At 37.2% G+C, this 18,277-nt stretch overlaps 1 protein-coding gene across 1 annotated transcript in view; it reads left to right on the top strand.

Moving 5' to 3' along the window:
- Positions 1-18,277, top strand: part of gcn1 (GCN1 activator of EIF2AK4) — a 105,226-nt gene that overhangs the window by 20,392 nt on the left and 66,557 nt on the right. The window contains exons 10-18 of the mRNA XM_056463217.1: positions 3,209-3,283; positions 3,357-3,485; positions 7,750-7,800; positions 9,090-9,188; positions 11,438-11,611; positions 13,988-14,140; positions 14,717-14,809; positions 16,676-16,751; positions 18,138-18,277. The exon at positions 18,138-18,277 is cut by the window's right edge and continues 20 nt beyond it. Of these exons, the coding sequence (XP_056319192.1) occupies positions 3,209-3,283; positions 3,357-3,485; positions 7,750-7,800; positions 9,090-9,188; positions 11,438-11,611; positions 13,988-14,140; positions 14,717-14,809; positions 16,676-16,751; positions 18,138-18,277 (990 nt within the window). The remainder of the gene's footprint in view (positions 1-3,208; positions 3,284-3,356; positions 3,486-7,749; positions 7,801-9,089; positions 9,189-11,437; positions 11,612-13,987; positions 14,141-14,716; positions 14,810-16,675; positions 16,752-18,137) is intronic.

Here is an 18,277-nt window from a genome sequence, read left to right as displayed (position 1 = left end):
CCAACAGAACATATTTTGGATGTCTCCATTATCTGACCCATTAACTCCAGGTTTTGGAGTCTCTTCTGATGTTATGATAAGATGATTCCGGTGTGTTTGATTAGGGAGAGGTTGAAAATGTGGACTGTTGGTGTGCCCTCAGGAACAGGGTTGGGAAACACTGCACTAGTCCAATTGTGATTTGCAGTATTACAACTACAAATGAGACCAACATGCAATAGCCAATCAGCTTTCTGTTACTGAACTCAGTGCGCGCTGAGAATGTGACATCATCGCTAAGTTTGCGGACATTCACTTTTGGTTTGCGCGGCATGATTTTGGCTGGCGGAGCTCATGAAATTTTTTGAAACTGTTAAACAGTTCAAGAGGCACCGCGTTTGATTTGAGCTGAATATGAAACGCTTTGAAGAGATTTAGTCTGAAACAGGTACGACTGTACAGACATCTTTATGATCCGTCAATGCGTGATCATCACAGAGATTGAATTCTTTGCTAGAAATTGCAACAGCAGTGGGAAAGGAGGAAAGTTTTTGTAAAAGTTTGGAAAAACCTGAGGGATGAGTTTGTTAAATCAAAAAAGAGGCCAAAGTGGAGACCCAGGTGGTTTTAATATTACATATAGGTTTTACACTGATGTATATATCACAATTTAGAATTTAAAACAATTTAATAGCCACAAACTAAAATTAAGTGACAAATTATGTCTAACTGGAAAGGAATATTTGAACATATCAGTTTACAATGTACTGATGCCCAATTTCTAGGCTTTCTTGGTGATAATGGTCAGGAATGTTGCACCATTATTGCCTTTTCAGCTTATAAGTAGAGGACAGAAACTAGCCAGACAGTCAGTATTTTTTTTTTGTTGCTTTTATTCTTGCCATAATAAAAAATATAATTGTAGAGCAACTCATGTTCTGTTGTCATTAATATTTACCTTTAATAGTTAGAACTGTCAGAGATATGAACATAAGCAAGTGATGCATCAAAGTTTGATTGAAAAAATCTTGAATGGTTATAAAAATCATTATTATAAATTATAAAAATAATAAAAAACAATTAGTTTTAAAATCTTCAGTGAATTTAACATGACGTAGTTCCTGACATCAAACCTACAAAAAGTCTCTTGAAGCAAAATCTCAAACTCAATATGAAGCCAGATATTTTTACCTTCCTCTGACGAATAAGTGCCGTTCTTGCCTATTTCAGGTGTTGTCCCTCCTCCTAGGGATTTTATCAGATCAACACCAAAATTTAGGCATTTGGGAATTGTCATCTAAAGACCATGTCGATGTTAAATTGCAAAGAGCTAGAGTTTTCATCAAAGAGCCTGTCTGGTGGCCTCAAACTTTGATGTTTCACCACGAAACAGGAAGTTGTTATAACTCAGCCATGCGATTTCTGATCTACTTCAAAATTCACTCATTCAAAAAGGGTACTGCCCTGAACACATTTACATGCCAGTGTCCAGTTACAGTCATAGCGCCACCTAATGGCAACAGGAAATTACTCGTACAAACTTTATTGTATCAGCACCAAATTTGGGTGTGTTATCTGAAAGCTCTAGCGATGATAGATTGTGAAGATCCAGAGTTTTTGTTGAAAGGCGTCTGACAAACCTCAGTGTTTCGCCATGGAAAAGCAAGCTGTTATAACTCCACAAATTCCACACCTTTGATTATAGTACAATACTGAAGACATCTACATGTGAATATTCATTCACAGGCATAGCACCACCTGCTGGCATAAGTAGGAATGACACAGATAGCTGACATTATCAGGGTTTTTATATTTATCAGGCCACCGAGTGGCGGTGAGCCCCGAGTGCTAGGTCTCTTTCATCGCTGCTTGCAGCTTAAATATAAATATTATAATTCTAATAATAACAAACGTTGCATTTTTCAACTGTTTATTTCTGACAATCCACTGACGATCGAATGTTTATTCACAATGTATTTATTATATACAAATTGTATTGTTTTATTTCATTTTTTAAGGTGCTTGTTCTATTTTAAGTAAGAGATCTTTAATAACCATGAATACTGTTTAGAAATGGACAATTATATGTGATGTAGTCTTCAAGAAAATATTTCATATTTCTGGCTTTCCCCTGATGATTGCTTTTGATTTATAGAAAAGCTCAAATAGATACAATATTTATTATGGTGGCTTGAGAAAGCCAACATACTGCTATACTACATAAACTTATTATTCTTCCGTCTTCTTCTTCTGAGACTAATTTCTAAATGCATCTTCTCCTAGACAGTTCATACTACAACCTCCAAACTAACACCAAACCTCCAAACTAGTCTGACTCGGGTTGCTATATCTTTTCCAACGGATCCGACTTACGGTTTTCCAAAAACTGACCTGGAAAATGTGGAAAAATCCCATTGACTTAACATTGGACCAAACTTTGTGATCTCATAACTTTGCGCCGGACTGTCATATAGACTTAAGGTTGGGTTCATTTAACTCAGACTACCAATCTGCCAATCACTGATGACCCTTAAACTTACTAGCCACACCCTAGCAACCACTTACGGCACTTTGGCAACTGTCCCATAGACTTCCATTGTAAATAAAACTGCCATTGACTTTAAATTGGACATACTATCAACATACTAATACATACTATAAACATACTAACAAACATACTAATCATAATAGCAACATGCTAATAAATTCAAATTTTATGCTATCAACATGCTAATTTATGCTAGGAACATGCTAGCAACGTACTAATTCATAATAGAACCATGGTAATTTATGTTAGCAACTGCCAGCAACCACTCGGAACACCTTAGCATTCGCCTAGCAACACCTTAGCAACCACTTGGAACACCTTAGCAACTGCCTAGCAACACCTTAGTAACCACCTAAAACACCCTAGCAACCACTCAACACCTTAGCAATGACCTAGCAATGCCTTAGCAACGACCTAGAACACCTTAGCACCAGCCTAGCAATGCCTTAGTAACCACTCAGAACACCCTAGCAACACCTGAGCGACCCCCTAGGAGTCATTTTGTGCACATTTTAAAAAATGTATGCGCATCATGGCGTTTCCATCAGCCGTTTTTTTATGCGCAAATGCAAAATGTGCATAAAAATAGGTGGATGGAAACATAGCTATTGTTTTTTAGTATTAGATTCTGTTGGCTGTCATGTTTAGCTGATGTTGTTTGTGTTGTGCTGTCTCCTCCAGCAATCTCCTCCATGTTGGCGTCTCTCACTCTGGATCTGAGTCAGTACGCGCTGGACATCGGGAAGGGCATCTCCAGTGAGTGTTCTCAGGATGTTCATCTAAGATGTTTGTGTGTGAGCAGGTTTAATGTGGTGTCTGTGTGTTTCAGGTCAGCTGAAGGCTAATAACCCAGAGCTGATGGAGCAGGCGGTGACGACGCTGCAGAATTTGACCCAGCAGTGCAGTGACCCAAGCGCCGTCCAGGACCTCGCCAAACACCTCTTCAACATCCTTGCAGGTCAGCTGCCAATGCTATTTATACCACTGGAAGAGTCATTAATGTGATCAGTAGCACTTAATTTGACGGTCCTTTTATGCCATGTATGTACTATATTAAAGTCAGTAGTAATTAAAGTTATGTATTTATTATGATAGTGCAAACAAGTGTACTTTAAAGAGCCCATATTATGGGTTTTTGAAAATGCCCTTCCATGTAGTGTGTAACACAGCTCTAAGTGAAGTGAAATATCCAGCTAAGGCTTAAATCTGTAAGTGTACAGTGTTTAAAACTATTGATTCATCTATAAAAGAGTCGACTCATAGTGCTTCAAACGAGTCGTCTTGATAACGAGTTATTAGGTGTTTCGCGATGACGCAGCTACGAAACACAAGTAGTTGCACGCGCAAACCCGGGAGATTTGAAACCTGCAGCCCCGCCCACTAACACAGAAAAAAAGCCCCACACACGCGCACACACACACAGAGACACACACAGACACCGGTGGAATGAAGTCAGGCTGTGCAGATGGATACTATCGACAGCCTACCCAAAGATGAAAGCTCAGCATTATAACATTCTGGAAACTACATGCTTACAAAGAAGACTTCATCGGTTTGTTAAAGGAAGGATCAGTAAAGACTGTCAGAACATGGATCAGTGGATCATGAATCAGTTTCTTCCCCCATTTCACAAGTGTAAGTACGTGCGATTAAAACTGTTGCCTTGTTTACTCTAGCTTGCAAATGATGTATTTAGTTGTGTATTGTTACTTGTAACTGCGTGTACTGTATCAGGTTATCTCTCGTATCGCGTGTAAAGCCACGTTGAAAACGTGACGCGTGCCGCTTTGTTTACGGATCGTCAGCTGTTCCTACACGCATGCAACGGTCAAGTTTCAAAATAGTTCAGCTCAGGTTCAAGGGAGCTGTCTAAATTGCACCCAGCAAGCTGAACTGTCGCTCTAGTCTAGGCGAATGGTGAGGGTTGTGTGTGTGTGTGTGTTGCGCAGGGCCGGTTCAGCAAGCTGAACTGCCGCTCTAGGTTAAAGACGATCACCTCGCCCTCAACCCGAAAGTGAAAACAAAAGTGACCCGTTAGCAAAGTGAGGACGTGGGGTGTCGCAGATATAACTCAGGACGCGGGTGGTGAGGGAGGTGTCGCGGGCGTCCCCCTCTCTATTGGTGCTGTGTCTTCCAAGGAGGAGGAGGAGGTGTTTGTGTGTGCGTCTGTGTGAAAAGAGCAGGTAGAGGGTGACGTGCTCCTCGCCAGTTCTTGGAGTTTTTGCTCAATAAAATAGTTTGTCATCTGTTTTTTTTAAGTGCATCGTCTGTATTTACATTCACCCACTGGCAGCCAAAATCCACACCTTACACTATAAAGCGTGTATGCACTGTGACTACTTTTATATTGTTGATTACGTGCTGGGCATTTCACTCTGTCTCGCGCTGAAGGCTGTCAGTGTCATCAGTCCAATGAGCGCAGATTAGCTTCGCGTTGAGGAGGGGTTTGGGAACAAATGAATCGCTGAACGATTCATATGGGAGTCGCTGGGATAATTAGGTAAAAATAAATGCAGATTATAAGACCATGAAAGTGTTTTTTGACCTTGCATGCATATTAGACTGTTGTTGGAGACCCTTAAAACCTAAATATGACCCTATTTCATGTATAATATGGGCTCTTTAAAAAGCATGCAAATTTCAGTAGAGATGCATCGATACCATTTTTTAAATCCAATACCAATGCCAAAATTCTGAGTATTGACTGATACAGATCCGATCCCAATACTGAGCTGTTTCTTTATTTTATTTTTATTTTTTTATTTTTTTATTACATAATACAGTTTCTATAGTTCAGGTGATAAACTCAAAAAATGTATCTTCTTTAGTGAAAATAACAGACCTGTAGGCCTACTGAATATGACAGCACAATCTAACTAAAATCATGATGCTTGCTGTAAACTAGGCTACATTATTTGAGCATTCCTTAAGACACTGATATGATCTGTTGTGTTTGATCAGCTTATGTTTCCTTTTTTAATATTAATATTTTTCTTTGAAATCTGAAATAGGCCATCACTATTGACCCTCATTGCTGACAAAATAACCAGCCTTTTAGCGAAGCCTGATATTTTCCTCCAGGTTTGATGCAGACTAAACTGTCTGAATCCAGTTTTACTTATTAAACACTCCCTCGCTTAATCTCGCCGTGAGTGAAACGGAGAAAATGAAAGCACATCAGCACCGAGGAAAAATCCGATGCAGACATAATCTTTAAAGAGCCACGAAACCCCCGTTGCAGCAGGGTGTTTTCACACCTCTAGTTTGAAAAAAGTCAGGGAAGTGGGTGAGTCCAGCTCTGTTTAGGTGGGAGTGTCGGGGAAGGGAAAGATGGAAGGTTTTGGACAAAAATGGGAGTGTCGGAGAGCAGAAAGACAGTGACTGTGTTTACATAGACATTAGTAATCAAATTATTTGCCAAATCCCTAATTTGTCGACTTCAACTGCAGTTTGGCACTTTGACTTTCATTCAGGAACTGATGGAAGTGTGAATTTTTAATGGACTGTTTGATACCGCACGCCATATGGGAGAAAAAAGCTTCCGCATTTCTCGGTAGTTTAGATGCACTCGGTAGGTAGCGTCAGAAAGTCATGTGTGTATAGACTATCCGGTGACAAAGTCGGCGAAAATTCTACACGACAGTAATAGTTTGATTGCGATGTTTAGTTGTTTACACTTGGAGAGCTGCATTTACAGCGGATCGTTCAGTCCATAATATTGTAGTGATATTAACGTACTGTAAACTTAGTAACTAAATAATTTTGACTAAAGTATGTCTTTAAACACTGAAAGAGTACTGCTGATGATACCAACTAACTTTGCCATCTGAATAAACAATCAAAGAGCACTGATCACACACTTACCAAATCTGTAGAGACAGGACAATCAACACCAACTGGAGCCGCATCTTTTTTAAAAGGAGATGAGCGGCAAATCCAGATTTCACCATTTCCAGATGAGAGACTCTCGGGTAAAAATGCTCCTTACAAACATATTTCTGTGGCGTGTCGCGTGCACTGTAGTCAACACGTGAGTCCAGCTGCGCTCTCAAAGCGGGGAAATGAAAACAAAACCTTTGTTTAGGCACATTTATAAACGCAACACTGACAACCCATGTCTCCAAACAATTCTTTTTGCCCTTGTTTTGGCAACACAATCTGGCGTCTCTCTGCCGTCTGAACACTGTAACAGGTTTAAAAAAAAAAAGTTTTCGAAGCTATCATGCATATTAATGAAGTTACACCTCATACACAATAGAGCGCGCTGATTGGTTTGAACCAAGTCTTTCTCATGAATTAATGCTGCACGCTCAGAGACGTCACGATGCACTCGCAGGTACAGATGTCCGCTCTCCACACTGGAATACACACAAGTATCTAATCACTGTGACGCAGCTTCAAAACTTCATTTCAAACCAGAAGAACGCATTTGCTCGAAGTAACGCAAAAAACAACCAATTTTCGTTGTTTTGTGAAACATATATGTCCTAATATTGTTTTTAGCAGCGTGGGACACGTATATGACTGTCAACAGCTGGTGTTTCGTGACCCTTTAAAATAATGACTTGTATTAAACATGTAGCAAATATATGACAGAGGTTTGTGATACAACAATTACTGTGGAGCATTAATTAAATCCGTACTTTCCATGGAGCAAAGCAAATAATCCACCCGCACAGTTGTTCATTGTTCATCTATTTTTGTCTGAAGATCTTATTGTAATGAATTTCATTTGGTATCATTTGTATCTTAATTTTAATGTATTTTTTTTGTTGGTCAGTTATCTGTGTTCAAAACAAGGTCCTCTTTTTGCTTCAGCGTCAAAACACGGTCTGTTTAATAAAATGACAGTGAAATATTCACAGTGTCAGAGTAGCCTATATTAGGCTAAATCATTTTCACTGTTTGGCTAATGACAAAGTCATCCATTGTGCTCATCATTTTCACTTTATGAATTTAATTAATTACTTTGACCACTGTGAGCCAGGCTTTACAAACTATTCGCAGCACTCAAAATATTCACCACGGAAGAATAAACTCCGTCGGAAGGATGAGAGTGCGTGAATGAAGCGCTTGATGCATCACTGAGAAACAGTCCCAGCCACTTTCAGTTTTTCAGTTGGGATTACGTCAAACTTCGAATAATAATGCACATTTCAAAGCAGTTCACGGGACATTTAAAGATTGATATTTACCTTGTTTGTTGTTGATGTTTTGCACAGGCTCAGAGGGGAAGCTGACGGTTGTGGCCCAGAAGATGAGCGTCCTCTCGGGTGAATATACTGTCTCTCTGCCTCTTTCTCATATGCCCATAGGCCTTTTTATACAGCAATTCCTTTACACTAAAACTAATGGGAGCAATTAGAGGTGTATTAAGCCATTTTAATTCAAAATCATCATGAGGAACTGTTAATGAGTCAGTAAAAAAAGACTTTATTCTCTTTATATCTATTTTTAACCACTTCTCTCTAAAGTGTTTTTATTGAACATGTTAGATATTAAATATGTAGTACAAATAGCTTTTCACTTTCTCTTTTTTTTTATTATTTTATTTTTAGAAAATGAAAATCTCACACACGTATACATTTAGTTTCAACCACTTCTAAGTCTAAACTACCTGACAAAGTCTTGTCATGCATCCCAGTTGTAAAAGCAACAAATAATAACTTCTAGTTGATCATTTGGAAAAGTGTCAGAAGGTGGATTTTTTTTGATGAATCATCTGTTGAACTGCATCCCAATCATCACTAATACTGCAGAAGACCTGTTGGAACCTGCATGGACCTAAGATTCTCATAGAAATCAGTCAAGTTTGGTGAAGGAAAAATCATGGTTTGGGGTTACATTCAGTATGGGGGGATGCAAGAGATCTGCAGAGTGGATGGTAACATCAACAGCCTGAGGTATCAAGACATTTGTGCTGCCTATTACATTACAAACCACAGGAGAGGGCAAATTCTTCAGCAGGATAGCGCTGCTCATACTTCAGCCTCCTCATCAAAGTTCCCTGAAAGCAAAGAAGGTCAAGGTGCTCCAGGATTGGCCCGCCCAGTCACCAGAGATGAACATTATTGAGCATGTCTGGGGTAAGATGGAGAAGGCATTGAAGATAAATGACAAGGGAAGGGAAGGGACAAGACTTTTGCCTATACAAAGTCAGACCGTACTGCCCTAAATAAATAATTAAACATCCATGCATTTTATTTAGGTAAACTAAGCGTAATCTAGAGGCCTTTGCCTTTCATATAAGCCATTTCTGATACCAAATGATCAACTAGAAGTCAAGTTCTTATGCGTTCCTAAAACTTACATAGGCGACAAGACTTTTGTCAGGTAGTGTGTTATTTGAGTTTTTTTCTACCTTGTTTTAACATTTACTTATTGTAAATAGTCTTCTGATCATATGCAAGCATGCATGAATACATGAAAAACATTAATGCAGTGGCACTTTATATTAACCCTCATATTGCATAAGGTCCAAATATAACCACTTCTGTGTAGCTCTAAACTGGTGAAAGTCTTTGTGATTGGTTGTTGATTGTGTTGTTTGTTTGTGAATCAGGAATCAGGAGCTGCAGTCATCACGCTGTCTCTGGCTCTTCTTCTCAGTCTCTGAGCTCCAGCGTGGCTGTAATGTTCATCCCATATCTGCAGCAGGAAGGTCAGATGCTACTGCTTTTATTCTACTCCCGTTATACCAGTTTAAACATCGAGGATTAGAGCATTTCTTGAGTTGATGAAAAGCTAATAACTGATTAGAAAAATTAAAAGTTAAAATATAACATGTATGCTCTATTATTTGAGAATTAGAAATGCATGCTTGAATGTCGTAATTGCATGAAATTAATTGACATATTTTTAGTTTTCTGATTACTACAAATATAAAATACATTCGACAAATTTCAGTTTTAGTTACTTAAGTACATTTTAAGTCAAATTAAATCAATATTTTCCTGCAAAACTACTTGGAATATATATGTTTTTAATATTTGTTTTTTATTAAAGCTTTATTTTAGTAACATTTTAGGTTTAGTTAGCTTTAATGCCCATAACATTGAAATATAAACTTGAAATAAACCATATTTTATATATCAATATTTTATAAAAAAAATTATAATTCTACTTCCTATTTAAGACCTTACAGTGATTTTCTTTTTTTTTCTTTTTGAGATCTTGAATATATGGTTTCATTTGTATTAAACAATCTGCGTAACAACATCAAGGTTTCATTTGTCAACATTAGTTAAAGGGCACCTATGGTGAAAAATCTACTTTTCAAGCTGTTTGGACAGACATATGTGTAAGTATAGTGTATAGACAGTCATATTGGGGTGATATAAACAAACCCAGTCCTTTTTTTTCAAATTTAACAACATAAAAACGGTAGACCAATTGGAGCGGTTTTCAGATCGACCGCAACTTTACGTAGGAGTGCAGTCCCTCCGCCCACCAATATTGATTGACAGCTGCGCGCATTAACATGTCCGGTAGTCACGTGTATAACCATATCATCAAGACAGGACGAGCGCAAAGCAGCCGGGAATAAAAGGTGTGTTCAGTTCGCTAGGATCATCAATCATCATCAAACGTGATCAAGAGTGAGTTTCACAAGTTTTAAATGTTTTAAAACAGAGCATGTGTGTAGCGATTCACTTCAGATGCACTTAATCAGCACAACCGCGTGTCAGAACAATTATAAAAGAAGACACTTAAATCGCGGACCGGTTATTAATATACTTTAATATAAGAGATATCCATACAGCAATGGATATTACCAGTATCATGTCACATGCATGCAAAACAAGTGCAAAGCTTAACGCGCTCGCTCGCTCTCTCTCTCTCTCTCTCTCTCTCTCTCTCTCTCTCTCTCTCTCTCTCTCTCTCTCTCTCTCTCTCTCTCTCTCTCTTTCTCTCTCTGTGTGTGTGTGTCTTCGTGTCTGAGCTTCGTGTGTGTGTGTGTGTGTCTTCGTGTCTGAGCTGTGTGTGTGTGGTTCTGCGTGTCTGAGCTAAGTGTGTGTGTCCGCGTCTGAGCTATGTGTGTGTGTATGTCAGCGCTACGTTTGTGTATGTGTGTGCGCTATGTGTTTGTGTCCTTGCTGTGTGTGACTTTGTAATGACATTGTGTGTGACTCATTGTTGCAGCTCCACAAAAAAATGCATCAAATACTGATTGGTAAAGTTCTTACTGTAGTATTTCTCACACACGTTACGTGAGATCTGCTTCCTGAGGCAGCCGAGGGCGGCGATTGCTGACAGGCACGTGGAAATGGTGGGTGGGGAGGACTAGCCTTAAAGGGCCAGTACAATAAAACAGCAAAACCTTTTTTCCAGCTGTAATATAGACACTTCAGACAGCTATAATAAATAATCTGATGGGTGTTTGGAGCTGAAACTTTACAGACACATTCTGGGGACACAAAAGACTTATATTAAATATGATAAAAGGGGTAACCTATGTGCTCTTTAACATAAGCGAATAATGAAAAATACGTCTAAAATATCAACGGCAATATCAGCATTTGTTAATACATTTTTTGTGTGTAAATATTGTATATTTTAATATTAATTATTGTATCTGAGTCGATGTGAACGTGCAGTAAGAGTACAGTAAAGTTATTTTTTAACTATTGTTACATATGTTACATTAAACACAATAGAGTAAATTTTTTTTTACATGTTAGTCTTTCCATTCATCTTGATAGTTGTAAATGCATGTGAAAGTATTTTTATCAACTAGCGTTATCTGAGACTGATAAATACTGTGACAAATGAGTTCTTGTTGATGTTAGTTAATAGATTAGAAACTAATGGAAGCTCATTGAACACAGTCTAAAACGATCCTAAATTTTGAGCAGCATGAAGATGTGCATAAATGTCCAATAGGTAATGATTGTTTGTTTGTGTTTGTAGTCCACGAGGGGACGCTGGTCCATGCGGTGTCGGTGTTGTCTCAGTGGACGAGCCGCCTGACGCTGGATGTGCCCTCAGAGTTGAGAGACTGGTTTAAAAAAGCCTTCACCCTGAAGACGTCCACATCCGCTGTGCGCCACGCGTACCTGCAGGCCATGATCGGCGCTTTTAAAGGTCAGTCAGGCTGCTGGGACGCTTCTGATGGCTTTATAATAGTGCTGTCAATTAATCACATCCAAAATTAAAACTTGTACTTGTGTATATAAATAAGAGAAAATGTTTATAAATTAAATGTTTATATCTGTTACAAATTATGCATACATATAAATAGACATGTCAATATATACATTTTTAGTATTTTATATATTCTTAAATAATATGTAGACATGTAAATACAAACCTTTCTTTTGGATTCGATTGATGATTATTATTTGACTCATTGATTAAGCATCTGACTCATCTTTAAATGTGTGCTTCTACTACTAGAAAAGATTTTACTTTTATACTGAGAGCAGATTGATTGATGTTTTTATAAGTGTACTCCAGGAAAAAAAGTAAGTTATTTATATTGAATAAAAAAAATGATATCTAATGTATTTAATATAGTTAATGGCATCGATTTATATGCACAAAAATATACACAGTACACAAATATATTTGGCAAATATGATATTTTGGATGCGATTTATGTATTTTTAATTATATTTTATGATATATTTTGTATGCTTTCATCACAATTAATAATTTGACAATACTATGAAATAATAATAATTAAAAACTAATATAACGAGAAATTGTATTTGTCTATTTTAATATCCTGTTTTATTGAATTACGAAGTTTATAGAAATATTATGTAGTGTTTTTATGGTTACATTTTATTTTAGGTCACATTAATTACTATGTACTTAAAAAAATATTGTTTCGAGAAGGCTTATGTGGCTATTAAGTTGGAATAATGGTTAGACATATGGTGGTATGGGTGGGTTAAAGGCTAACAGTGTAATTATAAATGTAGTTAGAGAAGTTAATTATAGATGTGATTACATGCAAGTTAATTAAAAATACAATTGCAAAATACACTTGCCGGCCATTTTATTAGGTACACCTTACTAGTATCGGGCTGGACCCACTTTTGCCTTCAGAACTGCATTAATCCTTCATGGCAGAGATTCAACAAGGCACTGGAAATATTTCTCAGAGATTTTGCTCCACATTGACACGATAGCATCACGCGATTGCTGCAGATTTGTCGGCTGCACCTCCATGATGCCAATCTCCCGTCCACAACATCCCAAAAGTGCTCTATTGGATTGAGAACTGGTGACTGTGGAGGCCATTTGAGTACAGTGAACTCATTGTCATGATCAAGAAACCAGTCTGAGATGATTCACGCGTTGACATGGTGCGTTATCCTGCTGGAAGTAGCCATCAGAAAATGAGTACACTGTGGTCATAAAGGGATGAGCATGATCAGCAACAATACTTAGGTTGGCTGTGGTGTTGACACCATGTTTAATTGGTACTAATGGGCCCAAAGTGTGGCATGAAAATATCCCCCACACCATTACACCACCACCACCAGCCTGAACCGTTGATACAGAGCAGGATGGATCCATGCTTTCATGTTGTTGACTCCAAATTCTGACCTGACCATCCGAATGTAGAAATGGAGACTCATCAGACCAGGCAATGTTTCTCCGATTTTCTATTGTCCAATTTTGGTGAGCCTGTGCGAATGGTAGCTTCAGTTTCCTATTCTTAGCCAGACTAGCACGTCTGGAACCAACAACCATGCCACATTCAGAGTCACTAAAATCACCTTTCTTCCCCATTCTGATGCTCAGTTTGAACTGCAGCAGAAAGTCTTGATCATGTCTACATGCCTAAATGTATTGAGCTGCTGACATGTGATTGGCTGATTAGAAATGTTGCGTTAATGAGCAGTTGGACAGGTGTACCTAATAAAGTGGCCGGTGAGTGTATGGTGATAATAAGTGAATTGTACCAATGCTTATTTTAAATGTATGTACATTGTAGTTAATCTGACCTAAAATAAAGTGTAACTGTTTTTATCTATATTGATCGTGCCATGAAATAGCCATAGTTGTCTTATGGATTTGGAAGTCATGGAATTTTGACATGGCATTTTTCAGGCCTGGAAAAGTCATGGAGATTAGTTTAACAAATATCTGTATACTTGAATGTAGGTTTATTGTCTTTACTTCTTTTCTGTCCTTGGCCAAAAACATGCTCTCACAATAATAGGGCTGACCAAGCGTAATCTAAATCAATTTTACATAGATATAAAAATATTTAAAACTTAAGATATTTAAAATTAGTAAATAAAATTTAAACTCAATAGATTGTTGTGTGTTTTATGACGTGCGGTAATATATTTGAAGGTGCACTGTTTTTCTTTTAATTTACCACGTATATGTTGACATTGCATAAAACAAAAGTTTATTTAAAAGTCCTGGAAAAGTCTGGGAATTTTAGTACTAAATGTCTATGAACCCTGAGTAAATGAAAGTGTTTTCTATCTTGTCCAGGTGACTCTCTCAGCCAGGCTTTAGACTTCCTGCCTCTCCTCATCCAGACGGTGGAGAAAGCTGCAGCTCAGAATACCCAGCATACACTGCTCTCTGAGGCCGTGGCTGCATCTGTGCTGCTCTGTCGGCTCTCTGTGCTGGACTCTGTGTCTGGTGAGCTTCACAACTACACTTGTCCTGATCACTAAATAAAGAAGACCCCCATTTAGAGTCTGTTCTGCAATACATATATTATTGGACTGTCCTGCTTACGTAAATTCGCTTAGAGATATTCAGCAAAGTTTTAGAATTTTCAATACATATTAACGTTTAAAATATGATCGCATTTATGATTAATAAACATTCATTTTTGTAATAATTGTTTTGTTAAAGTATGAGACAGAGTTAATCTCCAATGCCCTAGACCAGGGGTGTCCAAACTTAGTCCTGGAGGGCCGGTGTCCAGGAGAGTTTAGCTCCAACTCTAATCAAACACACCTAAACCAGCTAATTAAGCTCTTACTAGATATACTAGAAACTTCCTGGCAGGTGTGTTAAAGCAAGTTGGAGATAAACTCTCCAGGATACCGGCCTAGACACTAGGCCTAGACACTACAGACAATAATATTAGCAGTTACTTCATGATTATCCTAATATTAGCAGTTACTTCATGATTATCCACACAGAGACTCTTATCGCGTCCTTAGGTCTTCTTTTCTGTGACATTTGTCTTTGTTCATCTGCATTCAGAAGCGAAGCTGACGTCCTTCTGGAACCTGATCCTGGATGAGAAGAAGCCTCTGTTTACCACTGAGAAGTTCCTCTCTCAGGCCAGTGAAGAAGGTCAGAAACTCACTGTTTATCAATTATATCAGAGAATTCACTAGTGTGGCCTTGGCCTGTGTACGCGATAAGATTCCCGTGATAAGCAATTGGTTTGTTTGCATCAAACACGACGTGATATGATAGAAACATTTAAATCAGGGGTCACCAACCTTTATAAAACTGAGAGCTACTTGGGTACTGATTAATGTGAAGGGCTACCAGTTTGAAACACACTTCTCAAATAGCAAATTTGCTCAATTTACTTTTAATCATATGTTATTATTAATAATTAATGCTGTTCATCTATGTGAAGACACTGATCATGTTAATGAATTCTCACAATAGTTGTCAGCAATGATTTAACAAGGTAGGAAACTATCAACTATCAACTACAAACTATCAAAATATCAATATGTAACACCTTATTTCTATAAATCTCTGCAAGTATTTACATTTTAAAATTTTTACTTCTACAATATTATTACTAGCCACTAACAACTTTTAGCAAATCATGCACTACGTTGTACCATGTTTGTACAGAAATCAACTTTCAGATTTTGCTGAAATTATTTTAAAAACCCTAATCTACAGCATTTTTAACATAACCGACACTCTTCTAACCGTTGTAGTTGCCCCGAGTTGGAAATTAGAGAGAGTGAAGATTACATCCGTTACTGTCTTTAAGCACATATTTGCCTTTCTATTTACACCAATGCCAGTGTGATTTAAAAATAATAGCTACAAAAAATATTAAGCCGCTTTTCCATTATCGTGCTGAATCGTTCTTTAAGCAGAACTGTTCCATTCCGTGCCAAACCGGGCCAGACAGCACGGATATGGTTTCATTTTCTACAGTCATGCCGCAACAAAGCTCTTTGAAACATTACGCAAAACGTATCAGTAGTTGCCTGGTTGCCGGGTTTTCCACTCCAGCACCAACAGTGTGCAGCTCCACTTGGATGATGCGATGGCAGGCACAGGACAACGGTGCCAGTGCTCTCACCATAAACCAGCTATTGGTGGAGTGGAGAGACAGTGATGGAGCCAATTCGGTGGATGGAGATGACAATGACTTGCCTAAATACCCTAACTTGCCTAAATAACCTAGTTAAGCCTTTAAATGTCACTTTAAGCTGTATAGAAGTGTCTTGAAGAAAATCTAGTCAAATATTATTTACTGTCATCATGACAAAGAGAAAATAAATCAGTTATTAGAAATGAGTTATTAAAACTATTATGTTTAGAAATGTGTTGAACAAATCTTCTCAGTTAAACAGAAATTGGGGGAAAAATATATTAATAATTCATAAGGGCTAATAATTCTGACATCAACTGTATTAAACCTATTTAACATTATTAAAAGTACATGAGTGACTGATGTTGTTGGTTTGCACTGAGTCTCAGTTCTGACTTTCATTTTCAAAGCATTCGCTCGTTATTTAAATGTCAAGATCTGAGGTGAACCATCAGCTGCTGCTTTCAGTAGTATGGTGACACATGTCAGATATAATGCAATATAAATGAACATTGGCAGCATTTAACACTGAATAAAACACATAATCTGTACCTGAGGTGATCATAACCATATGACTATGGTATTTAGTTGCAACGTCTCAGAAATGGTAACTGTTTCTAAAATGGATATTTTGTGCATCGCTCTCGCAGATGGTTGAGATAAAAACTTGTTTTAACATGGAGAAAAGTACCCTTCATCGTGTGTAGTTAGGACATGGTGAATATGTAGTTTAGGAGAATATAGGAGAGTATTTAATATATCAAACCTTTACTCTTTTAATATGACTTACCATCTTTTTATATTTATTAAATATTTTTGCTGAAAATAAATTTTCTGCTTTCTTAACCCTGATTGTCTTTTACTCACAGCCCTTTGCACTGTTCTACTGCTCTGTGAAAGACTGTTCCTGGATCAGCCACAAAGACTCAACAACAGCAAGTCTCAGTGAGTCACTGAAGTCTTTTATTTATAAGATCATTTTTAAGAGGTAATTTATTAGTGTAATGCAAAGGCACCATTAATCCATCTTTAGTGTCTCAGTTTTATTTTTGGTGTGTTATCTATATGTTTTAATATGTATTCATTCATATCTTGAGTTATGAATTAATTTTTTGATTTTAGTTTTAGTAATTGTTATCATTTTTGTTGCACTCTAGCTTGAAATTATTTTGACATAACACAGTTATTACTGTTAATTTTCATGTATTTTTACCATTTTTAGTTGCCTTATTTCAGTTTATTCCAAAGGCAATGTTTTTTGGCTAAAGTATACCGAAGTGTTTTGTTTCAGCTGAAGAATAACCATTTTTAGGTAGCTATTAATAACCACACTGACAAATACAGTAAACTATTTCAGAGAATATTATCATTCAACTAAATGTTTTAATATGTATTCATTATATATCTTGAGTTATGAATAAATTTTTTGATTTTAGTTTTAGTAATTGTTGTCATTTTTGTTGCACTCTACCATTACATGTTTTTTTTTATTTAGCTTGAAGTTATTTTGACATAACACAGTTATTACAGTTAATTTTCATGTATTTTTACTGTTTTTAGTTGCCTTATTTCAGTTCATTCCAAAGGCAACGTTTTCTGGCTAAAGTATAACTACCGAAGTGTTTTATTTCAGCTGAAGAATAACCATTTTTAGGTAGCTATTAATAACCACACTGACAAATACAGTAAACAATTTCAGAGAATATTATCATTCAACTAGGATAGAAGTTACATCAAAGACAGAAAATGAGTGCATTTTAATGAAATATTTGAATATTTTTTTATCCTAAACTGTTAAAAATATCCGTAAATGAGCAGTTTTCCATATTTTGTGATTCATGTTTTTATTTATTTTCCCCTGTTTGTGATTTAAATTGCATTATGATATCTTGATCTTTCTTAGAGCAACCTTTTAACCTTGAAAGGTTGGAAAAAGTGACTTTTATGAACATTTTGAATAGTTTAAAGTGCTATATTGTCTGCGTTGGTACAAAAACCTTGTAATAAACTGCCAGCACATTGTCTGTTATGTCACACTTATTTCTCTAGATATTATTTCTTACATTATATTATTTCAAACGACTAAAATGTGAATAAAAGTTACTTTGTTAAACTGCAGAGTTGAATTTTCAACATCACAAAGTTGACAGAGCAGAGATCAACATCCCATAATGCAATTCACAACCGTAAATAAATGGAAAACACGTGTAAATCACAAGATACTGATATTTTTGACAGTGCACAATCATATAGATTGTAAAGTTTTTCACTGTTAAGCCAAACCGTTACTTCATGTGTGTTGACTGAAAGTGTTCTCTCTGCTGTCCTCAGGATGTACCATCAGGCCACAGTGATGCCGCTGCTCTCCCGTCTGTGGCCCGTACGCAAACGCGCTCAGCAAACTGTGAAGAAGCTCCTGTCCTCACTGGGTGGATCCAGTCTGGCCCACGGCCTTCTGGCAGAACTGCGTG

The sequence above is a fragment of the Danio aesculapii genome, chromosome 8 (assembly GCF_903798145.1).
Source record: "Danio aesculapii chromosome 8, fDanAes4.1, whole genome shotgun sequence".
Lineage (NCBI taxonomy): Eukaryota > Metazoa > Chordata > Actinopteri > Cypriniformes > Danionidae > Danio > Danio aesculapii.
Note: the sequence above shows the minus strand (reverse complement) of the source record. Positions and strands in the feature narration are given on the sequence as shown.